Consider the following 20,343-nt stretch of genomic DNA (forward strand, 5'->3'; position numbering starts at 1 on the left):
GTGAGTTTGAGCACACCCAAGCCCTTCCTCAAAGAGGCTTGATGGCTACAGCTGAGGATCGAGGTTGTGGTAGCCCACATGGCTGACGATGGCATTAGCAAAGACTATTGCAAATAATATTGTAATAGTAATAATATTGAAAAAGAGACTCTCCGGCCGGTGCACTCAGTCGATCAACTATTACAAGTACCTTTATCCTTGTATTTATGATGGCAGTGTCATATTATGAAATCTACTCTTTTTCTTGCCCATGATAAATTGGAAGAGTCATTGGATATGGTGGATAGTAGTTACCTCTACCTCCTTAAATTTATCTATGTTCCCATGTGGATTCGACTTCTTAATTAGTTAAATATTATATATCAATTAAAAATTTAACTACAATTGGGTATCAAATTTGAGAATTATTTGGTGGTGATATGAGTATTAGTTATACTCAATTATTTACATATTGATTTTCTCTCATTAAGAGAAACAATTTTAAGTTGTTAACAAAACAAAACAAAACAAGAGGCCAAAGGCCATATATTATTATTCTAATATTAGCATTGTAATTACTCTTAGTGAAGACCATTTTTATTTGAAGATCTAGTGCAAATTATGGTACGAAGAAGAAGGAAGAGAAGTATGGGAACATTAATAAATATAGTTTGGTACAATTGAGTTGATCTTATTTAAAAAAAAAAGAAAAAAAAAACACACACACACACAGTACCTAGGGCTCGATATTCAACAGTACTAGAGCCATAGTGCTGAGCATCTTCTTTAGTGAGCCGTTAAGATGAAGGGTCATGACAGTGTTAGCAGAGCCCACAAATTTACCCCCAACGAACACAGTTGGCACAGAAGGGTTGCACCCGAGCCTCATGAGAGCCCACTCTATTTCCCTCCCTCTCGAGCTCGTGAATCATTGGGCTCACCCCTTGCTCGTAAAACAGTCTCTTGATGGCATGGCACATGCAACATGAACTCTTACTGAAGATCACCACCGCCTTTTGGGACCCCAATTTCATTACACGATCCATTCCAACTGTCACAACCTAGCTTTAAAATATATATATACATATATATATATATATATATATATATATCTCCTTAAAAAAATGTGCAAGAGCTAGAATTGCAATATTAATGCAGTTGTTGGTTACAAGTGATTAGGAAATATGTTGATGAACGTGTGATGGCAATGTAAGGGCTAGAGATCGAAATAGGAGGTAGAGCAAATGTTAGCAAGTTATGAAGTAAGTTCGCTAGTAGTAAGGCTTGGTTTGTGATATACTGAGTTATGATTATGAGTGTTTATATATATATATATATATATAGCTAAAGAGATGTAAGAGAAGGTGGTCTGGATTGCATGGTTTAAATTGTTTAATGAAAAAGGAAGAAAAAGAGATGAAAAGGTGAAGGTTCCTTTAGATATACGGATATAGATGCTAAAATATGTAACCCTTGATTTGATAGGGACTTCTGTGGTTCGCTATGTGCCTTTTAGCTTGTGCCTAGAATCTACAATGTTACTATAAACTTGGTCCAAACAGTGCCGAAAGCAAACCCAACTAAAATTGAAAAATAAAAAAATAAAAAATTGGTGTATCATACATATGTGATGTCAGATTATGCAACTAAGAGAGGGAATGTCAACTTTAGATATATCCATATATGTTGATATTGTAAGCAACATGAATGTTTGCATCACAGTTGATTTACATGTGTTCAGGTAAATGGAAATCCCTTGAACACCCAACAAATTTACATGTAATTTCAAATCATATCCCAAGGTATTCGTTCATTACTTGGGTTGCTCGCACTCACAAACTCCAGACTAGAGACAGCCCAGCCCTGGCAAAGAAAATTGTTCCAAATTACTGCTCTCTGTGCCTTGCTGATGCTGAGAGTCATCAACACCTTTTCTTCAAATGTAGTTTTGCTTCGGAGGTGTGGATGTTTTTCCAACACCTTTGTGGAATTTATGTTGGGGATTCTAACTTATATGACATTACCAACTGGATCGTGTCTAGGTGGAGGGATGGAACTAAAGCTCCAGATGCTTATGTATACAAGCTCTGCCTTACTACAACTGTCTACTTCATATGGAAAGAGAGAAATAGGCGACATGCCATGAATCAAGTTGCCTCTGCTGCTTCAGTTACTAAACTGATCTACAATGATGTTAGGAACCGTCTCTTGTCCTGCAAACTGCGTGATTTGAAGGCTGCGAGATCTATTGCAGCTGCTTGGAGTTTACCTAGTTCTGTTTTTGGTGAGGGGCATTAGTGTGTCTTGCTGGTTCTTGTTGCTGCTGCAACTGTGTTCTCTAGTTGCAGTAGCAACGGGTTTTTGTGGTGTTGGTTTTAGTTTCTGCTGCTTGGCTGGGCCTTTTTATGGCCTCATGGGCTTGTTGCCTTCGGGCCTTGGGCTTTAGCCCCTCCCCCTTGTACAGGTTTTTTCCTTTTAATGAATTTGATTTACCTAAAATAAATAAATAAAAAAAATATATGATAATAATAATTATAAAAAAAAATTACCACTTCCATATCATATATAGGTTGGGACGCCCTTTCCCAAATCGGTCCAACCTATAAAAATCTTTTTCCAAATCCAGACATTTGGCATCCGGGGTGCGATATACATTTTTTAAGAAAAACAATTCAAACATTTAAGATAGATTTTGTAAACTTTTTTTAGTATAATAAACTAATAAACAATAATAATAACAAAAATTTTGTTAAAATTTAAAGCAAAATAAAAATTATAAATAGTAAATGAATATTTATTTATATATTAATTATTAATCTTGCACGTTTCAAACTCAATCCTTTCCTCAATTCGTACCTAATTCTATTAGGATGATCCCAAGGATTAATTTGGATTAGGCCTACAAACTTCGATCAACATCCTTTTCAAACTCAATCCCTTCCCCAATTCGTCCCTAATTCTATTAGACTGATCCCAAATTAATCCCAATAAGGATTGAACCGGGCATACAAACTTCGATCAAAATCCTCTTCTTTGAGTGAAACACATAATATTAGCTTTAAAAAAAAAAACAAAAAATATGTAATTCATCATGAGAATTTAAAAAACACAAGCCAATTATTCAACATCTTCCACAGAAACACATGTCCGCCCTGCGCACAAATTACCATCCTTCCTCCCCGGAGAAGATGGCTAACTGGCATCTGCTTCCGTGTCGGCTCATCTATCTGTTGGGATTTATATGCCCTGGCATAGCAAATTCCTGTTTGGATTAATTGACATATGTTCCTGACGTTTCTGAAATATTTATGTTTTATACAATTGGTGAATTTAATGTATTATATTTCGATTCACTATGAAATTGATAGTGTCCATGTAATTACAAGAAATATTTATATATATGTATGTGATGGCAATCAATGCATGATATATAAATAGTAATTATAAATTGTTCATAGTCGGTAATTATGGATGGACTCATAATTAATTAAGACTTGAATAGGATCCGCGTTAGGTTGAGATATATTGCGAGAGCCGTCGTATGCAATTACTCCTTATCACCGTCATGGTATTTGACTCTTAAGCATGAGAAAAGTATAGACTCTTTTATTAATTAATAATTACTTTGATTTGTTCGGCGGATTCTTCGGGATCCTTAGACCGACACTTCGGGTAGTTATGTAATTAATAGTTAGAGGGTTATATTTTCAATATTTGCATCATTGCTACTTGTATTTATTTTGTATTGATTATGGTTGATCACAAAGAAAATTCGAAGGCCTTCGTATGATTTTAGACAAAATGATTTATTATATATTTATTTATTAAATTATTATTTTTGTCAAACAAACATTTTATTGTGATCGAGCCAGAAATAATCAAAGGTATCAAAATAAATATATTAATTAAGTAGTCGGATTGATGGCTATATTTATCCGATAACTAATTATGTATAGAGGGGTCAAAGTGCAATATTGACTTAGATGTTATTTATTATTTAATTGGAGTTCAATTAATTTCTTTTAGTGGAGTAGAAATTAATTTATGAATTAATTTAATTGGGTCCATGGATCGGGCCAATCATTAATTCATTGTAGCCAATAAAATAATAGGCCCAATGGATTCTCACTCATAGCCCAACTTGATATTGGAATCATATTAGATTTGAGACATGTAAATTAGAGATTGAGAAGGATTCGTTGTTTCCTTTTCTTTACCTTTATGTTGCCTATAAATATACATGGTCTATGTATATTTTAAGGGGGATTTTGATGAGAAGAAAAAAGGAATAACTTTTCTCTCTCTAGAAAATTAGGGTTTATGTTCTCATCTAATGGAGGCTCCCACAAGCCTAATTTTCCAAGGTCATTCATGGAGGCTTATGAGTGATTCCTAAAGGCAAGACCATTACCAAGAATATGGAGATCCATGGAAAAGATGTCTAGCAAAAGGGATTTACAATAAGTGAGAACATTCACTTTAGAGGAGAGATCTGAGGTTTACTCATACCTTGATGTAAGTATTCAATCTTTTAGTTGAATGATACATCATATTTTATTTTTGCATAAAACTTGTCTCTATGTGATGAATCAAGATCTATGAATTTAAATCCCTCGAAAAGTTTTTAAAACTAGCACGTTTCCCAACAGTGGTATCAGAGCATGGTTTGATTCATTATTAGAGATCATGATTTTATGAAAATCATCATTCATGGATCCAAATTTATATATGCATATGTGTATGTTTTATATATGATCATGATATATGTATATTTGTGATTGAATGATGTTTATGTATGTTTGGGCCATGGATAAAGCTTATAGGTTAATTGAATGTAATTTTATTTTTGAATGAATGTAATTAAGGTTTCGATTTAGCCATTTGAAAGTTCAATGATGTAATTTAATTTTTTCCATTGTATTTCAAATTGTAAATATTTTTAAAGCCATGTAATATTCATCAAAGGATGCTATGAAGCTTCAAGAAGGTCCAAGAGGGTTAAATTAGGCTTCAGTAATTTTCCGGAATTTTTCTAGAATTTTTCAAAATTTTTCTGGAATTTTTTGGGCTTAAATTAATTTCTGGAAATTTTTATTAATTTTTCCTGGCAATATCGGCGGTTTTCCGGCGAAATTCCGTCGTCCAGAGCATCACCGGCGGCAAGCGAAGTGCCGGAAGTGGTCGGATGATCCGGTGCAGCGCGGTTCACATGCGCGCGTACCAGATGCCGTTGGATCAAGATCATTGCTGAAGAATTATCACATGCAGCGCGCCTACATGTCTATTGGTGCGCACCCAGTGGTACAGCGCGTGAGTACACGCGCATTGGCTGGAGTCGCCAACTAGCGCGTGCCAGCGCGTCCACGCGCTGGCAGTTACAAGCACGCGCGTGCCGGCGCATGGCAGCGCGTGCAAGCGCGTGACACGCGCTGCAAGCACTCCCCAGCGCGTGCAGGCGCGTGGGAGCGCGTGGCACGCGCTGGAACTTTCCAGTAGCGCGTGGAGACTTCCTGTCCACTCCCCTAGCGCGTGGGAGCGCGTGGGGACATGCTGGACACTCTCCAGGCGCGTTCCAAGCCGTGTTTTGCTTCTCCTGGTGCGTACCAACCTTATGTGGGTGTTTGCAAGCTGATGGAAGATCTTCGCGCAGTGATTAGAGCAATTAAATGTTAAAAGCTAAATCCATTGGCCATTTTATTTGTTTTATCTGTTATTTATTGATTTATGCGATGTATGAAATGCATGGAATATATAATTGTTAATTAATTATTGTTCATGCATTGGATCCATGATATTTATTTAAATAGCTTGATTTATATTAGTTAAATTATGAAAATGAATTGGATTTGATTACTAATTAATTTGAGGGCACTTATTGGGAAACGCAAAATTATTTTTTGTAAATTATTATTATTTTTTTTTTTTAAAAGTGTGCTTCAAATTAAATATTAGTGAATCATTTAAAGTCCAAATATTTTCTAAATTTAATTGGATTAAAATCAAGACATTTTGCATGCATTATATCATGTGAATAAATAAATTCAAAACCCTAATTATGAATGATTAAAAATTGAGTGGGAGCGGGGATTTTTATACATTGCCCCATGGCCTTTGTTATTAACACCATTATAATTAGATCTTCAAAAAGAAGGCCCCACGCATGATTTGAAGAGTCTTAATATTACAAGAATGGTTGTCTCATGAAAATACAAATATTAAATGTTCATTGTAATTAGATCTTTAAAAATAAGGCCCTACGCATGATTTAAAGAGTCTAGATTATAATGACAACATATTTAATGTTTGATTTTTCGTTAGAGTTTTAATAACGTTATACACTCAATCTAAAATCAATAGTGTTAGCTTCCCAACGAAGTGGTCTATACTAGGTGATTTTAGAAAGGCTAAATTAAATCGGGAATCATTTCATATGATAGATAAGGCATTGTCTTAAGAGATATGGAAATGATGGGATTTGCCCGCCAATAGCAATAATGAACTTCGCCAACCGAATAAGTTATTGGCGTATTGGTTATTCGATTTTTCATGCAGTGGTTAAGGGACCCACATATTATTATTTTAATGGAAGTGCTCGCTTAATAGCAAATGAATCTCAATAATAGTAATAATGAACTCCTCCAACAGGATAAGTTATTGACATATTGATTAGTTGATTTATTATGCTACAGAGTTGAGGGACCTGCATTAATTAAAAGGGATTGTTCACCAATAATGATAATGATCTCTTGTTCGATTGAGATTTATTGTATTATATGGTTAACAAGCTCATTTTAATTTTAAATATGCATGACATTATTAATAGTTCACCTTGCATATTGTATGAATGTATTTATATTCAGATTAATTATGTCTCATCCAGTTTATCTGCTTGCTTACATATTCTATGATATTGGACCTTATTTATAATGACTGGAAAATGAACTTAGATATTTTATTCACAACGTAAGGGTACAAAATGTGTTTATTACTCCTATACCTATCTCTTTTACTTTGAGATACCAAATTTGACATTAATGCTTTTAATAAATTAGATAAGACAAATGATATGACTTGGTGCAATATTCTAGAGTTTAGCTCGAATATACTCCAAAGCTAACATTTGTATTATTTTATTTTTTTCAAGCATCATGTTAAATGTCAATAAAATGTTTTGGTGAGATTAGATAGAGAGTATGCCAAAGTACTATGTCAGACTTGAATAGCATCAAGATAGCCTAAGGAACTCCAGTATGAAACCGAATTTTGAAAAATGATTGTTTATTATTTAAAATTAGCTGGAGATCAATAGGGCTGACTTGGGTGGTAAGTTTCAAGTTGACATGATTATTGTCTTGTTACCAAACTCGTTCGATTCTGTTATAGTGAACTAAATAAGGAATCAGTTTGAGTTCACACTCGCTGATATTCTTATAGAATTGGTAACAGATGAAGGGATAATCAAGAGTATGGGCGTTCCTATCAATCTAACCTAGTCTATACCATCTTCTTCTAGGCCCAAGTGGAAGGGCAAAGCACAGAAGAAGGATGATAATAGGACTAGACTAGCACAGAACATGGGTATTCAAAAAGGTTAAAGGGAATAAGGCAGTGTATGTTGAGGGCGAAGAAAACTGTTTCTTTTGTCGTTAACTAAGACACTAAAGGACAAACTGTCTAAGCAATGACGTGGCATAGGAAAATATATATTTAATCATTGAGCCATGTTATGTGGTTGTATCTATTGATTCCTGATGGATAGATTCTGGAGCCACTAAACATGTTTGCAATTTATTGTAAGGATTTCAGGAATCCAGAAGCCTTGATGATATGGAAATATATTTATCTTTTGACCTGATGTCAAGGTTTTAGTTAAGTCAGTGGGAGTATTACATCTGAAATTAGAGAGTATGAGGATATTAGTATTAGAGAATCATCTTTATGCACAGTGGTTAGACGCTATCTAATTTTTGTTTCACTTGTGGTTTATAAAAACTAGATCGTTATTTTGTAAAACTGGTTTTATAAAATTGAATAGATATGCGATTGCTTCTGGTGCATTGAAAGATGGTTAATATACTATAATCACAAGCTCTTAAGATTTGCAGGATGTAGAAACTAATGTTGCATCTTCTAGATTGAATGTTAAGAGAAAATTTGTTATTCCTGACTCATTGTATTTTTGGTGTCTATTTTTGAGTTATAATCAATCAAAATGAGATTTAAAGATTGGTTAAAGAAGGTTTATTACCTAGTGAGGCAGAGGAGCCTAAACCAAACTTGTGAATCTTGTTTTGAAGGATAGATAACTCTAAGGGCTTAATCAGCCAAATGAAATAGACATAAAGAACAATTGGAGTCGGTACACACGTACACGTGTAGTCTTATGAACATCCAATCAAGATTACTCACGTTTTGAAAAAATTTACTTGTTGCGACACAAGTCTTATACTTTTGGTATATTCCGAAAAGGTCAAGACTGATGTGGAGCACAGATTAGGTAAACTTATCAAGACACTTCGATCTGATCGAGTATTTGAGTATTTCTTGGGATAGTGCAAAGACTATATGGTCAATGAGGGTGTTGTGTACCAGTTTTCCGCAATTGACGCTAAATTAATTTAGGTGTCAAATAGGAATAACAGAATTCCACTTAACATGGTTAGATCTATGATCAGCTATGCTACATTATCTCTTTCATTTAAGAGTTTAGCGTTAATAACATCGATGCGCATTATGAACTGCATTCCATCTTAGTCTGTCTCAAGGATACCGTTGAGCTGTGTTTTTGACTAAATCTTAGTTTGAATCATATGCACATATGGGGTAGTCTTGCACATGTGCGCTTGATATGGACAAGTAAGTTGGAAACAGATCATACGCATGATAGATTTGATAGCTACTCTAAAAGTCACTAGAATGGATTATTTTATGATCTCAATGATAAAAGTTGATTGTTTATACTCACTGTTTATCTATAAGAGAATCATATTATGAATCACATACCTAGTAGCATAGTGTTAGAGAATATGGTAAGAGTACCAGATGTACCACAAGTGAACACACTTATTATAGAGATTGAGAATAATATATGAATTCCCTATTAATGCGTTAGCATCATCGATTTCTGCATCGGTACATTGATGTAGTGGGAGGATTATCATCCAATTCGACAGAATCATGTTTTTAGGTGAGACCATTATGGACATCCCTATTAAACATGAGTTGGACCCAGTAAGCTACACGGAAGCGTGAACCGATGTGGATACAGATCGTTTTGGTGAGTTACTATGAAATCAGAGTTGGAATCTATGTATTCTAATAAATTCTGGGATCTTGTAGAACTTTCTAGTAGAGTGATTCCTATGGAAGGTAAGTTAATCTACAAATAGATACCAGAAGATTTCTTAGTGAATAAATCATGAGTGTACAAGGGAATGTCATTATTTTTCTAATTCTATATATATTGATGACATCCTACTCATTTAGAATGATGTGGAAGTTTTGTCATTAATAAAGAGGTAGTTGTTCAATTACTTTTAAATGAAGGATTTTCAAGATGTAAGCTAGATTCCTAGGATCAAACTTTTGCAAGATCAGGTTAAAAGGAAAATAGGCTTATCTTAATAATCCTACATTGATAAAGTTTTAACCAGGTTTGGTATGCATAACTCAAAGAATGAGTTCTTGCTTTATTGATATGGATGGCTCTCTCTAGTAAGTAGTTTTTCAAGACTATCAAAGGAGATTGAGCAAATGAGACTGGAACAATATGTTTCGGCATATAAGAGTCTCATATATGCCATGGTCTATACCAAACAGGACATCCGTTACATAGTAGGGATAGTCAGTAGAGATCAGTCCAATACTGGACTTGACAACTGGTCTATTGTGAAAAATATCATTAAGTACCTAAGGAGAACCAATGATATCATACTCATTTATGGATGTGATGATATGGTCCTAGTCAGGTATGCTAGTTCTGATTTTCAATCAGAAGTAGATACTATGAGGTTCATGACTTAGTGTATGTTCACTTAATGGAAGGAAAATCAGTTGGTAGATTGTCAAGCAGATTTCAACTGTTGACTCAAACCTGCAGGTGGAATATATTGCAGCCTTAAAGGTGGCAATATAAGCCTATTGGTTTGATCTCACTGATTTAGAGGTTGTGGAGCATACTAGCCTGCCTATCGAGCTATATTGCAACAATAGTGCAGAAGTAGTCCAAACCAATTACCCAAGGTTCCATAGATGAACAAAATACACTGATAGGAAGTATCATGTTCTACATGATATTGTCCGGCAAGAAAATGTACTTGTATCTAGAACATTGCATTGGAACACAACTTTGTTGATCCATTATCAAAAGGTGTCATTGATCAATAATTTTGATCATCATCTGGATAACATTGGAGTTAGGTGCAATTTGAATTGGCTATGAGGGCAAGTGGGAGCTGTTGGGATTTATATGCCCTGGCATAGCAAATTCTTGTTTGGATTAATTGACATATGTTCCTGACGTTTCTGAAATATTTATGTTTTATACAATTGGTGAATTTAATGTATTATATTTCGATTCACTATGAAATTGATAGTGTCCATGTAATTACAAGAAATATTTATATATATGTATGTGATGGCAATCAATGCATGATATATAAATAGTAATTATAAATTGTTCATAGTCGGTAATTATGGATGGACTCATAATTAATTAAGACTTGAACAGGATCCGCGTTAGGTTGAGATATATTGCGAGAGCCGTCGTATGCAATTACTCCCTATCACCGTCATGGTATTTGACTCTTAAGCATGAGAAAAGTATAGACTCTTTTATTAATTAATAATTACTTTGATTTGTTCGGCGGATTCTTCGGGATCCTTAGACCGACACTTCGGGTAGTTATGTAATTAATAGTTAGAGGGTTATATTTTCAATATTTGCATCATTACTACTTGTATTTATTTTGTATTGATTATGGTTGATCACAAAGAAAATTCGAAGGCCTTCGTATGATTTTAAACAAAATGATTTATTATATATTTATTTATTAAATTATTATTTTTGTCAAACAAACATTTTATTGTGATCGAGCCAGAAATAATCAAAGGTTTAAGTAGTCGGATTGATGGCTATATTTATTCGATAACTAATTATGCATAGAGGGGTCAAAGTGCAATATTGACTTAGATGTTATTTATTATTTAATTGGAGTTCAATTAATTTCTTTTAGTGGAGTAGAAATTAATTTATGAATTAATTTAATTGGGTCCATGGACCGGGCCAATCATTAATTCATTGTAGCCAATAAAATAATAGGCCCAATGGATTCTCACTCATAGCCCAACTTGATATTGGAATCATATTAGATTTGAGACATGTAAATTAGAGATTGAGAAGGATTCGTTGTTTCCTTTTCTTTACCTTTATGTTGCCTATAAATATACATGGTCTATGTATATTTTAAGGGGGATTTTGATGAGAAGAAAAAAGGAATAACTTTTCTCTCTCTAGAAAATTAGGGTTTATGTTCTCATCTAATGGAGGCTCCCACAAGCCTAATTTTCCAAGGTCATTCATGGAGGCTTATGAGTGATTCCTAAAGGCAAGACCATTACCAAGAAGATGGAGATCCATGGAAAAGATGTCTAGCAAAAGGGATTTACAATAAGTGAGAACATTCACTCTAGAGGAAAGATCTGAGGTTTACTCATACCTTGATGTAAGTATTCAATCTTTTAGTTGAATGATACATCATATTTTATTTTTGCAAAAAACTTGTCTCTATGTGATGAATCAAGATCTATGAATTTAAATCCCTCGAAAAGTTTTTAAAACTAGCACGTTTCCCAACACTATCTTCCCTCCTTCACGGAGGTTGGAGCGGTGTGGACTAAAGGCGGAAGGATAGAGAAGCCGGAGCCGGAAAAAGATGACGATCAGCCATCTTCGCCCAAGAGGAAGGATGGTAAAGATATTGGCCTATACCGGTTACCCCATCAGACACCTGACGATACATGGTTTTACGAAATCTCTTATATATATATATATATAGATTTCTCCAAAGATTACTTAATAACCTTGTAAATTCATGAAGTAATAAATTTAATGAAAATTTATAATCATAAATTTGTAACATATATATTCTGTAGCGCATAATATCTATCTCTTTATTCTAAACTTACTATTTAAACGTAATGTAACAGGTATGAAATAAAACCTCACACTGGACCATTTATTAGAGGTCTACGAGGAAATTCAAGAATTAACACCCTATTAACTCTCTCTATATATAATATGAAACCTAAGCATTTTCTTCAGTTGTCTTGCACAATTAACAGCCATTAATTTTCTTCAAATGCCAATTTAAGTAATCAAATTGAATCAAAATTTAAAACTCGTTATCTATTATGACAGATCACTAATTTTTCTTTCAGTTTATATTATCAAATCAAGAAGTACAAAATAATCTCATACCTGTGTACGATTGAATAATCGTCAAATACGAGATTATTTTGTACTTCTTCATGAAAAATCACGTGATTACAATCCAAAAATTTGATTAAATCTCTTCCATTTTTGCCTTTAATTAGTATCAGAGCAACTTACGTCATTTTCATCACTATGATTTGAGTATTTGATAATGATATATGCATGTAGAGATGTTATTTGCATAAATCTGTGCTATTTTATTTTTCTATATGTTAACCATGAGATGGTGGTAAAGTAAACAGTGAATAAAAAAATAATAATAATAATTTTGATTGTTTCAGCGGCTGCCAATGGCAGCCACTTATGATCATTGCTCTCCCATGGGTGTTGCATATATATATATATATATAAAGAAAAAAAAAAATGGAGGACTTATATGCAGTTGTCTATGTAGACGGCCACTTATGATCAACTTGTTTTAGGGCTTGTTTGGCAGGCTTTTTGTAGCTTCAAAACGGGTTTCTAAGCCCAGAAAGTCCTTTGCTAATAATAAAGAGCGTTTGGTAAAATTTCTGAATACGGACTTTTAAAAATGACTGACCAAAGCTAATAAAACGTGTTTTTCGATCGACTTTCCATAAGTTACGCACTTTTTTAAGTAATAAATACAAAATTTCTATATTGTCCATTATTTAACCTATTTCTATTTTTGAATTTCATTGCATCTTCTTTGTTGGTATTGTCGTATTTCTTGATTATCTTGCTTATCTACCTGAGAATATCTTTTGAGCAAGTATATTTTAACATATAGAAGCTGTGTCTTCATAGAAAAGGCATGATTAGAGGCTGTCTAATTCTGAGCATTCAAAGCTCATGATCTGCTGTCAGAGTGACTATTTTGAGCTGCTATGTGTTTCTGCATGCATTCTAGCTACAGATTGTAACTTTTATCCTAACAACTTTAAATGTGCTTGCATTCATTGTTTTCATGTTGTATTGAGTGTTGTGAGGCTGTGTTGGTCCAAGCAGCGGGTGCTTAGGATAGGGGGATTGTTGAGTATGCTTGTAGTGAGCATTGGTGTATGATTGTGTGTGAGGCAGATGTGTCTGTAATAATTCAATCATTTATAGTGGAAGAAGGGTGAGCTCCCACAGTTTCATGGTTTTTTAACCCCACATAGGGTTGTCAAGTGGTTTAATGATTGAGGACTTTCATCACACACTTGGTTGGAATTAGGTTTTAAGCAGTTTATTCATCTCTACACAAGTTTGTACTCACTGTTTTGGTTCATGTTAGCTGAGAATGACCTAGAGTATTGAAAAGGAAGTGACATAAACCAATTCACCCCCTCCCTTTCTTGGTTTATCACTTATTAAAGGGCGAGTTTACGAAGGTCGGGCAAAGTTAACGAATATATAAAAAAAGCGCATTCCCTTATTAAAGGCGAGCTCACAAAGCTTGGGCAAATCCACTCCTTACTAAGGGCTAGTTCATGAAGCTCGAAAAAAAAAAAAAAAAAAAAAAAAAAAAAAAAAAAAAAAAAAAAAAAAAACTCTAATCCATTAGTAAGAATGAAAGCTCATGTAAACATATTTCCCTTCTAAGGAAGAGTTCACGAAAGTCAAAAAATCTATTCCCCTATTAAAGGGCGAGCTCACGAAGATCAGAAAATATACTCCTTTATTAAAGGACAACCTCATGAAGCTCAGGAAAATAACTTCCCTCATTATAGGGCGAGTTGAGTGATACTTGTAAGATATACTTCCCTTATATACTTTTCTTATTAAAGGGCGTAGTGGGTGAAGCTCCTAAAATATATTTCCCTTATTAAAGGATAAGTTGAATGAAAGTTGGAAAATTCTATTGAACCTACCTCTAATTAAAGGATTAGTTAAATACAACAACTTTGCGTATTAAAGGAACGAGATGAGATGAAATCAATCATATATGCTAGACTTGGACTACCGAGCTTGCTTAAAAAAAAAAAAAAAAAAAATTGCCTAAGTTGATTACTACTTGAAAAACTAAAACAAAAATGAGAGATTTACTTGGAAACCCTGATGCTCAACAAGCAAGAGCTTGGGAATGGAAAACAACTGATAAGGGAAAAAGAGAATAGTTCAAATTCAATTGAAGAGATAAGCTAATCCAACAATTATCATAAAGTAAATAGATAAGGCAATGCGATAGTTCGAATTTTAAATGGGACGATTACGATCTGATGATCTGGTCTCCCAAAATTTCTCCTGAGATCATGACAAAAACATTGGTTCACACTCTATAAAAAAGAGTCGACTAACAAGGTGATGGGAAATTAAATGTAGAATTTGTTTATTTAATATGAAAACTTTGAAAACTAGATCTTCGAAGGGTACCCGCCGACACCGATGGATCCAATCTTGGTCACCATCTCTCTTCTCTTGCAGGAACGACATTTGGGTTTAGATCGTGATAGAATCGTGCATCAACAACTATGATATAGTAACCATTCGAAAAAAACTATGATATAGTATGTGAAATTACCTGTAATGTCTACTTTTTGTTCTTCAATTTTAAACATGACCACTAAGTCCTATTTTTTTTTTTTTTTTAAATGTCTTCACGCTAGTTATAAGTTTGTTAATTTTATTGTTTCCATTTTCAGACTGGTCATCTTTATTCTATTTGGTTTTGTTGTCCTAGATATGTTAGAGTATTTAATTTAGGGCGCGAATCCTCTGTAATGAGGTTCTCATGTGGTTTCTGCTATAATTTTTAAGCGGTCCATATTTGGTCACATCATTCTTCTGCTAAGAGACATTGAGACCATGTTTGATAAATTACATCGCCATTTATAAATAACATTTCACCACCATTTATAATTAACGTTATAGGAATCTAAAAAGTTGTTAGAAACGAGGGTATTAAAAACAAAAATTTCGGATGAGAATTGGAATAAATTTCACTAAGAATTTTTTACGGATCTATAGACGAGCGCGTTCCTCTCCGCAAGAAGATGAACGTGGTATATTTACTTTCTCAAATCCGTTTCCAGGTGAATGAGAGATTAGATCCAAAGTGAAGTGTTTGATAAGCCTAAATAGAAAAAATGTTGAAACCAATTGAAGTTTAAATAAGTCAAGCTTGGGCTTGGATTTAGGCTTGGGCTTGAGCCTAATTGTAAAGTCCGAATTATTCTTTTTATTAAATGAAATTTTAGATTGGGCCTATTTTTGGACTGGACTTATTTAAATGGGTTTCACAAATGGGTGGGTTTTTTGGGTGGTTAGTTTTTGAATTTAAATTAAAAAACCACTTTTTAGTTTTTTACAAAGGGTTGCACCTTTTTCCGAACCATCATAACCCATGGTTACACCCACCCGAAAAGACACCTTGCAACCTATAAATTCCATCCTTTGGATTATTTGCAAATCACACAAAAAATTCAGAGAATTCTTCTCTTCTTCTGAATTTTCTTCTTCCTCTTTCTCTCTTTAGTCTGTAGGTTCGAGTCTTAGTACTTGGGTTCGAGCCTTAATCAGTCACTCCGATTCCGAGTTCGAGTCAGAGAGTACTAAACCGAGCCGGTTCGCCTATTCCTTTGGTTTGCAGTGCTACTATTGAAGGAAGACAAGTTGTTGTATTCTGAGAAATAGACGCCACTGAGTCCGTTAGCACCATAGCAGGGCGAATCTGTCTTAAGGATATAGAATCAAATTCTAACCTCGACTTTTAATCAAGTTCATTTATTTTATAGTTTTATTTGATTATATTAAACTGTATATTATAATAAATTATATATTTATAGATTATTATTTTACAATTATAATAAATTATATATTTATAGATTATTATTTTACAATTATAATAAATTATATATTTATAGATTATTATTTTATAATAAGAATTATATATATATACATTATATTTTCAAATAATATTTAAATAAATAATACTATAATATATTGTATAATTAGACTGTATTTTTGGACAACAAAAGTAACATCATCAGTTGTAAAAGGGCAACATCACCACTTAAATAGTAAAGGTTGTTGACAGCTAAATTAACAAAATAAATCATCTTCACCCTCAAAATAAGGTATGCACATAATGCAGACTAAATAATATCACATATAAATGTAACTCAATTCAACATATCATTTATGTTATTATTTGAAATTAAAGTATTTTAAAAACACTTTAACATGTTAATTTAAATAATTTAAACCAAAATTAAAGTTACTTGGATTAACTTTAGATAACAAACAAAACACTTGATATTTCTAAAAAATAATGAAAAGAGCCATTTTTTTTTTTTTTTTTTTCCTTTCAAATATTAAAAAAACATATACTTAGGTATAAATTATTTAACATATATTTGAAAAAAAATTGGCAAAATTTAATATTAATTGCCACACTCACCGTCTTTACCATCAAAAGAAAAAATTTGGCAAAGTTTAATATTAATTGCCAAACTCACCACATTTACCATAAAAAAAAAGTATTTACATAGTACTGAAAAACTAATAGTCACACATAAATCTAACTCAACTCAACATGGTGTTGTTATATATATACTTATATATATTCAGCACCTTAGTCTCAAAGCGTTCTTTTATATGTGCATATATATATATATACACACACACACACTTATATATTACCTAAGTGGTGATGTTCCATTTTACAAATGGTGATATTACTTTTTAAATTCCTATGATGTTACTTATAAATATTAGTGAAATGTTATTTATAAATGATGGTATAATTATCAAACGCGGACTTAGTATTTGTTTTACGAAGACGTTACCAAACAAAGGCCACAAGACAGTGGACAGCGGGAATAATTACATAAGAGGATTTGCGCCCTTCGATTTGATATCTCCTGGGCTGAATATTTTACTTTATTTTTTTTTTTCTTTAAAAAAGAAGTTAAAGCAATATTATAGATATAGTAAAAAGGAGTGTGTTGGGCTTCTTTGTAGTTCAGCCAAGTTAAGTTGAACCAACATACAAAAAGGCTCAAACTTTCCATGTCCAAAAGGTCGAACAGTAGACCGTTAAAAAGGCTATATTAATCATTTCCGGTGAGCGATTCCGCTGGGCTGAGTTACACTTTCTGTCGAATGGGCTTTCTGGTTTGCGGCCTCTCTTTTTTACAGCCTATACATTTATTTACCCAAAAATAATTTCATTCTCTCTTAAAAATATTAAATTTATTCTCTACAATAGTAGTATTATTAGTTTATAATATTTTTTTAATAAATTTTATTTTATTTTAGTTTTAGAATTTTTTTACACAACAATGCCTCATGAGTCATGTGTAGTCTATTCCCCTTCTAGAATTATCAGTAGATTATAGACACTAAGATTTTCGAGAGATAATTAGGGAATAAAATTTAATCAATTACCCAAAAAAGACTTTCAGAGATTAATTTTCGGTAGAAAAGAAGAAAGTGGATTGAGTAGAGAGAAGATAGAAAGAAAGAAACAAATTTCTTTCATTTAGTAGAGAGGAGGTAAGGAGAGAAGAGAAAATAGGATAGATGAAACTTCCTTCCTCCTTTATAAATTTTCATTCCTCCGAATACGAATTGAAGACCCGAAGAAAAAATGATAAGGAAATTATAAAAGTTTTTAAATTACAAAATATTCCTTATAATTAACACTTTGTCTTCTTTCCTACCATAACAACAAAAATAAGATATTGTCTCATTCTCTTTTCTTCCATCCAACTAAATAAAGAAAGAGAAAGATACAATATCTTCTATATGAATATCTCATTCATCTCTAATTCTTTCCCTTCCATCCAAATTTCTTACTTTCTACCAAACAAAGCACAAGCGAATATCTAAACTAATGTTTTTGCTTCGTGTTTTTTGTTTTTGCTAGTGTACTGTGACAAAACAAACGCACGAAATATGTTTGGTAACGTTTGTTGTAATTTGAATAGTATTGAAGCGTTTTCAAATTTGAGACCAAAATCAGAAGCATCAAAATGATGCTTTTGTTTGCTTCCGCACTATTGCTCAATATATATATATATATTTTAAATTAACATTTTAACTAGCCCATTCAAGTTTTTAAACTTGCAACACTTTTTACCAAATATGCTCTTATGTTTTTGCTTTAAAAAATTTTGTAACAAATTTACATTATTAAACAAGTTTCAAAATAATGTTAAACACATTTTAAAACGGAAACATTACAACTACTTTGAGTTAAAATAAAAACACAAAGTAACTATAGTTGTCAAACGGGTAAGTGAATATCTTAAGAAGCCAAAGTACATGCAAGTTGGAGAGATATTTGAGATAGATCAGGGACGATAATGATATTGATTTCACATATTCATGCATACACGCCAACACGAGGAATCTCACTCAAATTGCAATCCAATCTTAGTAAGATTTTGGCGGATTGTGATGCTATATAGCTGATTAATATTAAAGAACAAAATCAGAATAATAGATAGACTTTTTTTTATACATCGGCCGTCAAATGATTTGTTTTGTTCAAATGAAACGTTTTGTTTCTGCTTTTCGAAATTGACTTGAGATGTATTATTTATCTTTCATATTTACAACGAAAATGATTTTTACATAGATTACATAAAGATTGTGTTTCGCTACATGAAATTGTATGTTTGAAATTAAAATTTTAAAAATAATTTAATTTAATTTTTTAATTAATTTTTTAAAATTCATTAATTTTAATTTTAAATTCTATGCAACTGAATAAACCTAAAGTATAAATTATGTGACCTAAGTGTTTTGATTGGTAATAAAAAAAATAAAAAAACGTAAAATCTTCTATTTTCTTTTACCTCCTTATATTTGATAAAATTGACCGTGGGACAAGTATTATTAGTCACCTATAATTAAAAGGTAATATTAATTAAAGGTGGTCAAAAAGTAATATATTATATTGTTCCTTAGCCATCTTTTCCATGATTTGTCCTCTTCGAGAAAGAATAATAGAGCTAGCTTTTCCACGATTTGTCCTCTTCAAGAAGGAATAAGAGAGAGAGAGAGAGATGTTTTTTTTTTTTTTTTTTTTTTTCGACAACAAATTGTGGGATGCCGAGAACCGTCCTCGCATTCATCTTTATCTTATATATATATATATATATGCCCATAAAGTCGACATTCCTTTCCCAAACGCGCACCACCCACTTTCCATTGGTGCTTTAGGGACCTTATACATGCAATATCTCATGAACGCATCTTCTTCTCATCTTATTTTCTCATCCTTCATCATGCATGCATGCATGATATGTACATGCATGTTTCCATATTTGGACATTCAAGACTAGGCTAATTAAGGTATTACTAAAGTATATATACATTAGTTAATATACTAAAATGATTTATGCACCACATGTTACCTACAGTTACAGCTAGGGTCCCATTATAATGGATATATACATATATATATCCGATATATATATATAAGTTTAATAGTCTTCAAAAGTTTAAAATTTCTTCACGTGTGGATGTGTTTTAATTTTGATTATGAGGGTGACGAGCGTGATTAACATGTATACTACAAATTAAAGATATTCGTCATACTTTTATTTTAATTGTTGTTATGACTTTAAAATATTGTCAGATTGTGTTTTGCTTTTTATTATGCGAGTGAGGTGAGGTTTGAATGCAAGAAGAAGATGCAATATATATGTTAATATCTATTGGTGTGCATGCATCATTATTATTATTATTATTATTATTATTATTATCATCGTTATTATTATTGTTATTTTTTTGGCATATATGTACGCCACGGTGAAACGGATAACAAGCCAAGATTCCAATATATGTTGATAAGTACGGTACTTTTACATGCTTTTAAGTTAATGGCCTATATATAAATATATGTATTATGTATGTGTACATATATATATATATATACGTGTATTTTTTATTTTATTTTATTAATGTTTTACTGAGCA

General features: G+C 32.6%; 1 protein-coding gene and 1 pseudogene across 1 annotated transcript; one reads left to right on the plus strand and one right to left on the minus strand.

Moving 5' to 3' along the window:
- Positions 1-604: 604 nt before the first annotated feature.
- Positions 605-1,307, minus strand: LOC132294799 (monothiol glutaredoxin-S10-like; annotated as a pseudogene).
- Positions 1,308-1,710: 403 nt separating this feature from the next.
- LOC132270737 (uncharacterized) lies at positions 1,711-2,277 on the plus strand. Its single transcript, XM_059771937.1, has one exon. The coding sequence runs from the start codon at positions 1,711-1,713 to the stop codon at positions 2,275-2,277; it is 567 nt and encodes a 188-aa protein (XP_059627920.1).
- Positions 2,278-20,343: the final 18,066 nt, after the last annotated feature.

This window comes from Cornus florida, unplaced genomic scaffold, assembly GCF_030987335.1.
Source record: "Cornus florida cultivar Cherokee Brave unplaced genomic scaffold, ASM3098733v1 CherokeeBrave_3.0.0_Hap2_Chr01, whole genome shotgun sequence".
NCBI lineage: Eukaryota > Viridiplantae > Streptophyta > Magnoliopsida > Cornales > Cornaceae > Cornus > Cornus florida.